The sequence below is a fragment of the Pelodiscus sinensis genome, chromosome 29 (assembly GCF_049634645.1).
Source record: "Pelodiscus sinensis isolate JC-2024 chromosome 29, ASM4963464v1, whole genome shotgun sequence".
NCBI lineage: Eukaryota > Metazoa > Chordata > Testudines > Trionychidae > Pelodiscus > Pelodiscus sinensis.
Window position 1 is genome coordinate 2,983,988 of NC_134739.1, and position 13,569 is coordinate 2,997,556.

General features: G+C 63.6%; 1 protein-coding gene across 1 annotated transcript in view; it reads right to left on the reverse strand.

Moving 5' to 3' along the window:
• LOC102461409 (alpha-2-macroglobulin-like protein 1) overlaps positions 1 to 11,929 on the reverse strand; it is a 71,634-nt gene extending 59,705 nt beyond the window's left edge. Inside the window, exons 1-10 of the mRNA XM_075911657.1 lie at positions 11,723 to 11,929; positions 10,926 to 11,115; positions 9,645 to 9,807; positions 9,100 to 9,152; positions 8,549 to 8,569; positions 7,654 to 7,807; positions 6,029 to 6,113; positions 5,697 to 5,817; positions 4,388 to 4,502; positions 326 to 435 (exon numbers count right to left, since the gene is read on the reverse strand). Of these exons, the coding sequence (XP_075767772.1) occupies positions 326 to 435; positions 4,388 to 4,502; positions 5,697 to 5,817; positions 6,029 to 6,113; positions 7,654 to 7,807; positions 8,549 to 8,569; positions 9,100 to 9,152; positions 9,645 to 9,807; positions 10,926 to 11,115; positions 11,723 to 11,793 (1,083 nt within the window). The 5' untranslated portion in view covers positions 11,794 to 11,929. The remainder of the gene's footprint in view (positions 1 to 325; positions 436 to 4,387; positions 4,503 to 5,696; positions 5,818 to 6,028; positions 6,114 to 7,653; positions 7,808 to 8,548; positions 8,570 to 9,099; positions 9,153 to 9,644; positions 9,808 to 10,925; positions 11,116 to 11,722) is intronic.
• Between the last annotated feature and the right edge of the window lie 1,640 nt (positions 11,930 to 13,569).

Below are 13,569 nucleotides of genomic sequence, written 5' to 3' on the forward strand. Positions count from 1 at the left end.
TGTTGTGAGCAGAGGGACTCTAGGCCCGAGAGCTCCCTAAGCTACTCGCCCATTGGCGCCAGTGAACTATCAACAAGTAGTGTGTCACAAAGGTAAAGAGAAAAACTCCCGCGACGCGGGAGACCGAGCGCTGCTGCCGGCCCCGTCTCACTGCCAGAGGCTGGTGGTTGCTCCATCGCCTTTCTGCCCTCTGCGGCGGGACGGCACGACGAGCGCGGGTAAAGAATTCTCATCCCCACGGGCACGTCCTGCAGGCCCTCCCCGGGAGTGGAGGCGATCGTGTGGCACGGACACATTCACCCTGCCCCGGCGGTTACCCTCTTACCTTGCCAGTGTAGGGGATTCCAGCCTTGTAGGTCCTGTCAGCTTCCTCAAAGGTCACCGTGGCGATTTCAAACACGATCTTGCAGCTCTTGGTCTCATTGAGCTCCACCCCTAGCAGGAGAAGGAGAGACCATTGGAGGAAGGTGCCAGGAAGGACACCAGAAACGAGGCTGCACCCCGATTTCTCTCCATAACAATCGGTGTGGCCATTTCTACCCCCACTAGCTGTGGGCTGCAGGGTGGGAGGTTTCGCTACATTCGGGGGAGGATACAGCAACTCCCCACTTATCGACATCCTGGTTTGTTTCCTTGTTATGTTGCTCATCTATAAGAGCCCATGCTCATTTGGCGTTGCACAGTGTGTCCTACTAGTGTCACCTGGCTCCTGCTTTGCACACGACTCGCAGGGCTTTCTGGAAAAGCAGCCTGTCCTGGGGGGTTTGGAAGCAGGGTGGGCTGGCAGCCCCCATCAGCTCCCCTATGTTCCCTGTGTAAGGTTTGCTGCTGTCCAACTTCCCCTCCCCCCCCCCCCCGCGCCCCTTTGCCCTGCTGCTTCTGTCCTCTGCCTTGGAGCTGCTCAGGAAACCTCCTGCTTGCTGTGCGGGGGGGGGGGGGGGGGGGGGGGGTGAGGTGGGAGAAGGGTGCTGATGTCAGGATGTCCCCCCCCCACTCCATGAACCAGCTCCACAAAGCAGAATCTCACCCCTACAGAGTCCTGTGTCTGGACTTCCTGGGCTACTTCCAAGGGCAGTGTATTTGAAATGGAGCCGCCCCCCCCATTAGCGATTTTAGCCAAGCAGGTGCTGGCTGCTCTGGACATCAGGGTTCCCAGGGGTTAAATGTGGGGCGCTCTGGGTTCATTACCGAGCAATTGGCACCGGGCTGGGCAAAATATGGCCCGTGGGCCACATTCAACCTGGCAAGCTGCCAGATCCAGCCGGCGGACACAGTGCGGAGCTGCAGGCAGGCTCCCTGCCTGTCCCGCCCCCCCCGCCGCTCAGGAAAGGGGCTGCAGGGACCTGTTTGTCTTTGACCAGCTGTGAGCCCGGGGGCGGGAGAGGCTTTGCGGCTAGTCCTGACCCAGCACAATCCCAATGACCGGCTTCTGGCCGTGGGAGCTGCCTGTCTGAGGAGCAGGCACGGTGCAACGCACCCTCCGCCCTCTGCTCAGGCTTGCAGCTATTCACAGACCCACATGGCCCCTGCCATGGCCAGGCAGGCCTGAGAAATGTGCTGGGCTGCTGGCCAGGAGTTGCCAGTTGCCCAGGTGAGTTTCCCTGCCACAGCCTTCCTCTGGCACCACAACCCTCTGCCCCTCTCCTGCACCCCAGTCTCCTTGACCCAACCCCCCCCCCAGTCCCTTACCCCAAGCTTCCTTCTGCACCCATGTGAGGAAGTGGGGAGTTTTGGGGTCCGAAGGGGGGTGTTGCATACAGGGGGGCACACAGGCCCGGAAGTTACTGGTTTAATGTGACGGGGGGGGGGGGGGAGTTTGTTGTTGCAGAGAACAGCCCAGACTTGGAGCCGTGGGGTCTGGGACTCTGGTGACCCCGACCCTGCTCAAAGGACACAGCCTAGGAAACTAGGCTGCAGAGAGGGACCCTGGTAACCGGCCCAGCTGGTCCCAGTGAGGGCAGAGCACTGGACGGAGGAAAGGAGGGGAGAAGAGGGGGGCCAGGCGATCCTCCTACCTGGGGAGAAGACAATGGCCGGGGGAGGGGCTGTTGCTGGGGGTTTTGGAGGCTCTGCTGGGAGACTGGGGGGTCTGTTTTTTGGGGGGCTGAGAGCAGAGCAGGCAGAGCCCAGCCGGCTGCAGGAGAGACTGATGCATGGGGCTGAGGGGGCCCAGGCCGACTGGCCTGAGGGATCCTTTGCTGCGTTCAAAGCTTTGTGCTGGCTGACAGCCGCTCTGGTCTAGAGAACAGGGGGGCGCTGTTCCTTCTGGGGGTGGAGGCCCTGGGGACCCAGAGGGAGTGGACCCCCCGAGGGGGCTCACGGCAGAGGCACCGTCCCAGAGGCAGAAGGGCAGACCCCCCAGGTGAGAGTAGCCCCCCAAGAAAGGGTCGCTGCACTGGAGTGGGCTCCCTGAGAAGGGGCTGCCGCACTGGAGCGGGGGTCCTGCCTGGGGACGGATGGGCTGAGCATGGGCCCGACCTGAGAGCCGAGACAGCCCGACCTCCATCCCAGACCCCGCGCCTCCTCCATTCATAGAAAAAATTCTTGCCCACCCTGGCGTAACACTTGCCGTTTTGCCTCTGAAGCGCTAACGTCTCTGAGGTGCTGCCTCAGGTCCCAGGACACAGGCTGGGCTCCCCCCCTTTCCCCTCCCCGCCAGCACAGTGCAACGCCAGAGCTAGGGCTGCCAGGTGTCCAGTTTTCTACCGGACAGTCCAGTATTTGCACTGTCTGTCCGGTCGAAAAATTCAGAAAATACCAGCCACGTGCAACGTGCAATGTGCAACGTGCAATGTGCAACGTGCAATGTGCAACGTGCAATGTCCGGTATTTCCTGAATTCCCGGCTGGGCGCCGGATGGAAGCGACTGGGAGGCGGGGCCGCGATTGGCGCTAGGAGCCCTGTGGTCATGTGCAAAAGCTGCGTGGGGTGGGGCGGGGACCAGGACTCCCAGCCACCATCCCCCACCCGACTTTTGCACATGACCAGAGGCTCCCAGCGCCAATCACGGCCCCGCCTCCCAGCTGGGAGCCTCTGGCTGCGTGCAGAAGCCAGGTGGGGGGAGTGACTCCTGCCCCCTGCCCCCACCCGGCTTCGGCTCCGAACTAGAGAGAGTGCCTGCCGGGGGCACGGCCCAAAGGACTCCAGCTGTGGCCAGTGGCTGCACCCCCCCCCGCCAGGTCTAATCCTGCCCCCCTTCCTCTGGGCCCCCCTCTCCTCCCGTCCAGCCCCCGCGGCTCCCGATACCCCCCAGCTCTGCTTCCCAGCCCCCCCCTTCCTTCCGGCCAGCCTTGTGGCCCCCAGACACCTCCCCCCGCCAGCTCTGCTTCCCGCCCCCCCTCCTCCCATATCCCCCTTCCTCCTGTCTAGCCCCGCAGCCCCCAACCCCCCAGCTCTGCTTCCCACCCCCCCTCCTCCCGTCTAGCCCCGTGGCCCCTGAACACGCCCCTTCACCAGCTCTGCTTCCCGCCCCCCCCCCCTCCCATCTAGCCCCATGGACCCCAGACCCCTCCCCCCCGCCAGCTCTGCTTCCCGCCCCCCCTCCTCCCATATCCCCCTTCCTCCTGTCTAGCCCCGCAGCCCCCAACCCCCCCAGCTCTGCTTCCCACCCCCCCTCCTCCCGTCTAGCCCCGTGGCCCCTGAACACGCCCCTTCACCAGCTCTGCTTCCCGCCCCCCCCCCTCCCATCTAGCCCCATGGACCCCAGACCCCTCCCCCCCGCCAGCTCTGCTTCCCGCCCCCCCCCTCCCATCTAGCCCCATGGACCCCAGACCCCTCCCCCCCGCCAGCTCTGCTTCCCACCCCCCCTCCTCCCGTCTAGCCCCGTGGCCCCTGAACACGCCCCTTCACCAGCTCTGCTTCCCGCCCCCCCCCCTCCCATCTAGCCCCATGGACCCCAGACCCCTCCCCCCCGCCAGCTCTGCTTCCCGCCCCCCCTCCTCCCGTCTAGCCCCGTGGCCCCTGAACACGCCCCTTCACCAGCTCTGCTTCCCGCCCCCCCCTCCCATCTAGCCCCATGGACCCCAGACCCCTCCCCCCCGCCAGCTCTGCTTCCCGCCCCCCCTCCTCCCGTCTAGCCCCGTGGCCCCTGAACACGCCCCTTCACCAGCTCTGCTTCCCGCCCCCCCCCTCCCATCTAGCCCCATGGACCCCAGACCCCTCCCCCCCGCCAGCTCTGCTTCCCGCCCCGCCCACCTCCTGGCCGTTTCTCTCCCCCTGCCCACAATCAAGTGTGTCCGGTTTTTTGGCGGGGTGGACCTGGCAACCCTAATCACAGGCTGTGGCCGGACTACAATGATGTAACCACATGTGCCAGTGAGCCCCCCCCCCTTTTAAGGGCTCCCTGCTCAGGGTGCCTGGGCACAAATCTTCTTGGGTTCAGGCTCACCTGTCCCCTCCTCCACGAGAGAGGCCGTGGCCCGCAGCCTCATCCTGTGGCCAGAGTGGGTCAGGTTGAAGGAAGCCGTCCCCACCTCCCAGGAAAGGCAGCCGTCGCTCTCAGTCTGCAGGGAGAGAAGCGCAGCCCGTTAGCAGCAGCCCAGCCCCAGACCCCGCAGGGTCAGCCAGCAGGTCTCGAATCTGGCTGGGAGGAGAGACGCCCAAAGAAAACCCGAGGGTGAAATCTGTCGCCGTGGGCGCTGCTCTCCCAGATGGCACCAGGGGGCGCTGTGCAGCCGGGGTGCTGCGGCGGGTTGAGACGTGAAACAGGCCCTGGCCACACTGACCATCCCGGACGCCGGGTGCTTTCCAGCCACGGCTCACTCTGGCTCAGCCCAATGGACTGAGCCGCCGGGCAGAGCTGTATCCCGCTCCGACCGATTGCTGCTGCTGAGGACGGGCGGCCCGTAGCCTCGGGGGCTAGGCTAGGACTCCAGAGAGCTGGGGCCAAGTCCCAGCAGTGCCCCCGGCTGTCTCCCCGCCCCGAGTGCAGCCACACACAGAGACACCATGCACGGCGCGTAGCACAGCCTGGGGTCGGCGTTCAGGTCCAGCTCCGAAAGCTGGGCGGGGAGGGGCCCCGGGGCCCAGGCTCCAGGCGAGCATCCGCATTCTCACATTGGCCCGGCAGCCGGCAGGCCTGGGCTCGGGACTCACCGCCACAGGGTGTTGGCAGCGCAGATGGACTCAGCCACGCTGTGCCTCAGTTTCCCATCTGTGACAAGGGCCCTGCCCTGCCGCCCAGGGGCTAGCAGGATAAGGCACCTCCCTGCAGCTCCTAGGGCGGGGGCTCCGCTCGCTGGCCCTGCCTGTAGGCACCGCCGCCCAGCTCCCATTGGCTGGGAACAGGGAACCGTGTTCAGGAGAGCTTTGGGGGCGGTACCTGTGGACAATGGCATAGAGCTTCCTTTCCCCCACCCCTTCTTCCCCAGGAGTGGCTAACAGCTCCCAGGAGCCATGTGGATCCAGCCCTGCCACTGCGGAGAAACCCTGCACCCCCCCCGGGCCCTAGGCCCCTGTCCAGCCCTATATTCATGGCCCACCGGCCCGCTTTCCTGCGTAATGGGGCCCTCAGCCGGGCTAACAGCTCTCAGTCCCACCCCGAAGCCTGCCACAGGGGGACCCTGATGGATCCAGCGCACCTGAGTCCCCTGCTTTGCCCCAAATGCCGTTAACCTCAGCCAGGCAAATCTCAGCCTGGAGAGAAGGCTCCTGAGCAGCAGGCCTGGGACCTGCCCGCCCTCCCCAGGGACACTCACCTGGCCAGTGAACTCGGTGCACACGTCCCTCGGGACAGCGCTTTCATACCGGTACCAGGAATACAGCTCCTGACACAGGCTGGCCTGGACTCTCCCCAGCACGGGCTTCCCGTAGGTGTAGCTGTACAGCAGGGGGGAGAGGATAAGTGGGAGGGGAGGGAGCCAGCACCCCTGCCCTGCCTATGCGGGGCTCCCTGCTGGTGTGGGGCTAGCCATGCGGATGGCAGCAAGAGCCCCAAGGAGCACGGGGGGCAGGTCCTGGCCGGGGAGCGCAGGAGAGGGGAGTCAGGTCCAGGGGGCACTGGGCCCGGCAGGGCTGGGTTCGCACTCACCGGCCACAGACCCGCAGGTGGAGCGTCTTGTCCAGCACCGTCACCACGGGGGGCATCTGGAGGGTCACTTCGAACGTGGGCAGCACTGGGGGCAGAGAGGGAGGGGCTGAAACCGACCTGCAGCCCCAGCTCTGGGGGACATGGGGCCGCCCCACGTGATGCAGGCCCCTCACCAGCCTGCGGCAGGGCTAGGAAGGCGAAGGGCCAGGATGCAACGAGGCTTGGAAGAGGCGGGAGGCTGCAGCGAGATTCAGTTCAGTCCCCCACTGGCAATCCAGGTGAAAGCCAGGCTCTGCCTCCCACTGCCTGGCTCCCAAGGGCAGGGGCCACCTGTGAGCTGGGGTGACTGTATGTCCCGAAGGCCAGGGCTGGCGGCAGAGCTGGTTCGGGCCCGGCCCCACCCCCCGAACTGACATGGCTGCCTGGGCGCCCACACGCTCCTCTGCCCCCAGACCAAGTTGGCAAGAGCCAGCGGGACAAAGGCCGCCCGGCTGGCCAGGGCAGGGCTCAGCAGCGCCCGTGTCAGCTGGCTGGAGAGCTGCCCTTTGGGCCCAGCCGGACGGCTGCTGAGAGCTGAGGTCTGGGCCCAGGACCCGGTGGGTCTGAGCGGAGGGTCAGACCCAGGTGCACCCAGTGCTTGTAGGCGAGTCTCTTGGCTGATGAGGTCCCTGCTGTGCCCATCTGGGAGCCAATGTTTGGCTGGGACCTCGCTCCCTGCAGGGCCCCACCATGCAGCCTGGACAGACAGGGCCGGATTCACACCTGGGCTCAGCCCAGGGCAGTTTCTCCTCAGGGTCTGGGCCCTCCTGGGGTACTGACTGGAGCATGTTCTGGGGCCGGCCAAACGGGAGGGGCTGGGACAGGTCAGCGGGGGGGTGGAGTTTGGGAGGGAGCCTCATTAATCTCTTCTGCTTAGGGGCTGAGGTTCGGCAGCAGGAAAGGGCGGGAGCGTTGGGGGGCTCAGAGGCTCATGCCTGAGGGTGCTGGGGTGTAGGAACAGCTGGGGACTCACCGGCTCGTGTCTGAGGGTGCTGGGGTGTAGGAACAGCTGGGGACTCACAGGCTCGTGTCTGAGGGTGCTGGGGTGTAGGAACAGCTGGGGACTCACAGGCTCGTGTCTGAGGGTGCTGGGGTGTAGGAACAGCTGGGGACTCACCGGCTCGTGCCTGAGGGTGCTGGGGTGTAGGAACAGCTGGGGACTCACAGGCTCGTGTCTGAGGGTGCTGGGGTGTAGGAACAGCTGGGGACTCACAGGCTCGTGCCTGAGGGTGCTGGGGTGTAGGAACAGCTGGGGACTCACCGGCTCGTGCCTGAGGGTGCTGGGGTGTAGGAACAGCTGGGGACTCACCGGCTCGTGTCTGAGGCAAGGGAGGGGGTAGGAAACAGCTGTTGCAAGGAAACCAGCAAAACTCTTCTCTCCCCCTGCTTTGCCCGAGCCTGAAATTTGGGGGAAGGGAGGCCAAGAGGGAGCCAATGGGATTTCCTGCTCCCTGGCATCAGCAGCAGTTCTGGGAAGGGGCCGGGGAATAGTGCGAAGAGCCCTTGTGCTCCAGACCGTGCCCAGCTGGGCCCAGAGTGTATGTCGGAACCGCGCCCTCGGTCGCTGCCCCGGCCCCGCTGCGCACCATACTCCTCCACGCTGAACGAACGCCTGGTCCCCTGCACCTCGATGGCGTACGGCCCCAGGGCCGGCTCGGCAGCCAGCGGGAGGGACAGATCCACGATGCCCTGCTGCGGAGTCACATCTCGCCACTGGGCGATGCGGTTCCCGTGGGGATCCTGGCACACGGACACGCCCTGCTCAGCCGCTGCCCGCACACGGCTCCACCCGGCAGCCCCCGAGTGCCTGGCGCTGCTGGCGGGGCTGGATCGACGGCCGGGGCCTCAGATCTTCTCCTTAGCCTGGAGCAGGCACCCCCGGGTAGCCCTGGGCAAGTTCCCCCCACAGTGTCCCGTGCTAGCGCCCCACAGCCCTGACCCAAGGGCTCCCCATCTCCAGCCTGGACAAAGCCCAGGGAACAGCCCTAGGGACCGTCTCCATCTCAGCTCTAGGTCTCCGTGGTAACGTTCCCTGTCCCCCTCCCCCAAGCAGCCTCCCCAAACCTCCACCCCCCCACCTGGTAGCCCACAGAACCCCCCCCACCCAAGGGAGCCCCCACTTAGTTCCCCACTGGCCTGACCCAGCGTGTGGGGGCTGCGAACATTCGGGATGAGTGTCTCAGGCAGGGATCCCAGCCAGGGCCCCACCCCCCAGCCCCTGGACAGCCCCAGAGGCTGCGAACGCGGGTGGGGAGGACGTAACCCAACGGCACAAATGTCCCTCCCCACCCCCACGTGGCCCAGCCCAGAAACACCCTCTGCTCTGGGACCCTGTGCACCCCACGGGCAGGGGGTCTAGGGTGGTTGCTGGACCCTGTGGTCAGAGCCCAGACCCCTCTGGGATCCCCACGACTGACCCCCCCACCCCCACTGCCCTCGGTTGAGCCAGACAGGAGGAGGAGGCTGGGGGGACAGACTGACCTGCAGGGTCACCAGGGGCAGCTGCAAAGCAAACAGACAGGAGATGCCGGTTAGAGGGACAGGACCCCCCCCCCCCCCCCACGGCTCTGCCTGGGACTGCCCAGGGTCCGAGTGTCTCTGATACCCCCTCCCACCCCCACTCTCACCAGCCCTCATACCTCCCCCCACCCCCCTTTAACCGGCCTGCTCGCCCTGCCTTCCCCCCCCACGCTCTGCTCTGCCCCGCCCACGCTCTCACATGCCTGGTGGAATGTGTTACCCTGCCCTTCACCCCCTTCACCCCGCCCCACCCCACCCTCACAGGCCACATGTAACGAGTTACCCTGTTGCCCTGCCCTTCCCCCTCCCCCCGCCTGCCCCGCCCCCGCTCTCACCCCACCCCCGCCCCCACCGGCCTGCCCCACCCCCGCTCTCACCCTGCCCCCGCTCTCACCCCACCCCCGCCCCCACCGGCCTGCCCCAGCCCCGCTCTCACACTGCCCCTGCTCTCACCCCACCCCCGCCCCCACCGGCCTGCCCCACCCCCGCTCTCACCCCACCCCCGCTCTCACCGGCCTGGCGCTGGGAACAAAGTCTTTGTCCAAAGTGACGATTCGAAACTTCACTGCAAAGGGGCAGAGGCAGAGGGGAGTCAGCCCTGGCCTGGTTCTCTGGGTGATTCCCGGGGGACGGTGCCAGCCGGACGCCCAGGCACTGACGGCCTCTGTGACCCCTCGCAACGGGCACAGCCCGGGCAGGGCGGCGCGAGCTTCCCCACGCTGCCTCTGCCCACGGGCCGGGGCCCTGCCCTGGGCGGCTGCCGGGAGCTGAGCCTCCAGGGCCCGGCCAGACCCCGGCCTCCCTGCGGAGGCTGCCAGAGGAGGCCGATCGGGGCCCCTGCAGCCAGCACCAAGGATGGGCTGAGACCCCCCTTGGTTCCATGCAGCCCCCAAACGGGCTCAGGCTTTGGGCCTCTCACCCCCTGGGCCGGGTGCAGACAGGGCCCTACAAGTGAGAGTCCCGTATCCCCGGAGCCCCCCTCCCCTCCCCACAGCCCAGGGTCCCTCCCAAGGGCCTGGGGCCCCACCAAACCCCTCCTGCAGCCCCTGCCCCTCACCTGTCTGTCCCGGCTTGTAGACGGCCTTGTCCGTCTGCACAAAGGTCCCCGGCTCCAGCACCCGCAGCAGCACTGTCGTCCGCTCCGAGAACTGCAGGGTGTCCCCCCGCACCGAGAGGTGCAGCTCTGCGGCTTCCTGCTGCCCCCGAGACGGGGCTGGAACCTGCACAGGGGAACCCCAGCAAGGCCACAGTGGCCAGTGACGGGCCGGTCGGGGCGCAGACCCACTACTGCGCGGAGTGGGGGGTGTCACTGACACGTATGGAGAGTGAGAGGTCCCTGCACCCCCATCCACAGCCAGATGTGACTCTGCCAGCGCGTAGAACACCCAAAATTCCCATCCCCCATCCAGTCATTGTTGCAGTGCCCAGGGAAACTGAGGCACATGCCTGGGGTTATTATAACACCTCAAGGCTCACATGCAATCTAACAAGGGGAATGAAACTTTGTCACAGGGGGGCATTGGCAGCGTGTGTTGAATATGGGATGCCTGGTGAAACTACTCGTATTCAGGGGAGTTCAACAGCAATCAGCTGACTGGGCCCCAGTTAACACACAGAGCGGAGCTGGATTCTCCGCTTTGTAGCTCGAGGGGTCCCACGGGGAGAGGACACAGCAGGGGGAGCGGCAGGCTGGGGTTTGCACTCCCACTGCCATCATCGGCCACTGGACCCCACCATCCCTGGGGGGCAGTGGGCAGCAAACAGGGATCTGGCCAGCAGCAGGACCAGCTGGTGCTGGTGGAAGTAGAGGAGAGAGACAGGAAACACAGGACAATTTGCCTGCTTGTAAGAAAAAGTCAGGCACCTCCAGGAGAGCTTGAATATGGGCCGTCCTGGGAATCTGGTTGTCTGAAGAAGTGGGCTGAGCCCATGAAAGCTCATGATCCCATCTGCACGTTTTGTTAAAGAGCTACCAGACCATTTAGGGTTTTTTCCTGTTAAAAACAGGACGTCTGGTCACTCGAGGCAGGGCTGTTCGCGAGTCCCTGCTCCAGCCTTCCCCAAACTGTGGGACCCTCCTGCCCAGCCAGTGGCCCTCAAGGGGAGGGGCAGTGAACCAGGCGGGCGCTCAGTGGAGCTGAAAGCCAAGGTTCCGTCTGCGCCCCCATCCCTGCCCCCTCCGGCTTGTCGCTGCTGAAGGACGCTCTGTGGCTACAGCTGCCCATGGCCAGGGCCGGGATCAGTCTGTGCCTGAGGCCTGAGGCCGGGCTGGGGCTGCAGGCCCAGGGCTGACGGGCTCGGTGCCCATGGCCAGGGCCGGGCTGGGTGGGGGGCTCACCTGGAAGCTCAGGTTCTCGTGCAGACGGGGCTCCTGGACCTCTCTCTCCAGCAGGGTGACATTGCTGAGCCCCTCCCCCCTCTCCAGCCGGACGCTCACCCGGACGGTCTCGTTGAGGTCGCTGAGATGAACTGACACCGTCCCCGTGTGCGGGTGGTAGAGCTGGGCTGGGCTCACCACCACATAGTGCCTGGGGAGGGGGCAGCACCGTGGGTGGGGGGTAGGGGCAGGGGAGGGGAGAGCCCAGAGAGGGGTCCCTCCTGTGGGGGACAGAGCTGGGTCTGTGGTGCTGGAGGCTGATTTATCTCTCTAGCTGCAGGGCAGGGCAAACACCCCCTGCTCTTTCGCCCCATGGACCTGGAGGGGCCCCCAGGGCACAGAGAGGAGCTGAGTCCCTGCCCATCCCTGGCCTCTCGCTTGCCCCTGCACCAGGGTTGGACAGACCCATTACCGGAGCCAGGCCATGGCCCAAGGAGGGGACCGCTGAGGGAGCCGGTGGCCCCAGGGCATTACCAACCCATGGTACAGAGGGGCTGAGGCACAGAGAGGGGGTGTCTGGCTGAGGGCGCACAGGGCGTCTGCGCAGAGGTGGGCACTGAACCCAGCTCTCCTGCACCCCAAGCCACTGCTCAGCCAGAGCCAAGCTCCCCCTGCCTCTGGGAGCTAGGAAAAGGGGGGCCCCATCAGGGACCCAGCATCAGGGGCTGAGCTCCCGGGGAGAATGGATCTGTCCCCTCAGCTTCTGGTCAAGCAGCCCACTACACACAGACAGACAGACAGACACGGACAGGGCTTACGGCTCTGCAGACGTCCCAGCTGTGAGGTGCAGGAGGAGCAGCAGGCCGGCCGGGGTTACCGGGGCCCCCATTCCTGGGTGCAGGCAGACGTGCTGGGACAAGGGACACACACACGTCACGCCCCTCTGAGTCCTTCTTCCTCCCTCCCACGCTCTGAGCCGGGGACCAGCCTGTTGGGCCCTGATATAAACTCTGGGGCCGGAGCTTCGCCTGTGGGCCGGGCACAGAAGGGTCGGGTCAGGTCTCTGGCGGGGGCTGGTACATGCAGCTAGGACAATATTTACCCACCACCCCCCGCTGCTGGATCCGAGTCTGACGGTTCTGGCTGGCAAAGGCCCAGGCGGCCAGGGGGCCCCTCGCATTGGTTACAGGCCTGGGGGCAGGACCCCCTGTGGTCAGTGGCCGGGCAGTAGCTGGGATGCTGGGAAAGCCCTGGCAGGAGTGGGGGGAGGAGCCTGCTGAGAAATGAGGCTGAATGTTTTTGTAAACTTTCAGCAGAAACAAGCTGAGCCATTTCAGAGAACACGTTATAGCACAGGTGGGTTTTTCCAGAGAAATCCATTTTTCTGAGTATTTTTTTAAGGAGCTCTAGTGACTTCAGGGTTGGTGCCTGGATCTGAAATTTGGCAGGGGATTGTGCTAGGGAAAGAGAAATGTTTTTCCCATTTCTATGGAAATGCATGCTACTCTGGCTGGGTTCGAAATTAGGGACTTCTGCTGTTTGCACCTTTTCTGTAGAGAGTCCGACATGTTCCCGAGTCATTGAGCTCTTGGAAGAAAATGACCGTGAATGGTTATGGGGCAGTGTCCTAACTGATACACACAAGATGGGGGTTAGCTGGGGGGTAACACAGGTAGATCACCCAGTCACACAAAGGAGCAGGATGAGCAGCTCCTCATGCCGCTCTTAATATGTGTAGGGATAAAGCTGTGTGACTATGGGGAGTTCATAGTGAGTGATACGCGCTGGTGGTCTGGTGCTGCTCATACTAAAATATTCTCAGAATTTTGTATTATACACGACAATTTCCCAACTCAAAACATGTTGCATCTGCTATGGGAGTATTCTATATTAGTCCTTATCTGCAGTCATAAAGAGGAACTTATCACAGCTGTATTTCTATCCAGAGTTTGAAAGGGCCAGTTTCAGAAAGCGAAAACAATTATGAGATGAACCAGCCGGGAGGAAGAATTTAGGCAGAAAAATGTACTTGATTTAAATTGTTTAAGATGTCCCAAAAGCCAAAGAATGTCACCATAATGGTTAAAAATCTGACCCAAATTAGAAGGCACAGGAAAGCAACTATAAACTATTTTTTAAATGATGTGTATCGAAGGGAATAAAAAGAAGTTGATAGTGATCGGTATAAATCAAAAGCTAAGAATTGTTGAAAATTGAAAAGGGAAGCAAAGGGATACGAAGCTGGGAGGGGTTGCAACTGCTTTGGAGGATCGGGTCATAATTCAAAATGATCTGGACAAACTGGAGAAATGGTCTGAGGTAAATAGGGTGAAGTTTAATAAGGACAAATGCAAAGTGCTTCACTTAGGAAGGAACAATCAGTCTCACACATATAGAATGGGAAGCGACTGTGTAGGAAGGAGTACAGCAGAAAGGGATCTAGGGGTCATAGTGGACCACAAGCTATATGTGAGTCAACAGTGTGATGCTGTTGCTGATTGGATTAGAGACAAGGCTTTGAGCCGTGCCTACTCTCAGCCTTATACAAAGGCAGCCAGAGTGAATGCAGTGAGCAGCCGACAGGGGAGCTTGCCTGGGAAAGGCCTGAGAGGAGCTCACGTAAGTGTGGCTTTTGGGGGACTGTGTTGTGAGCTGGTGGGGTGAG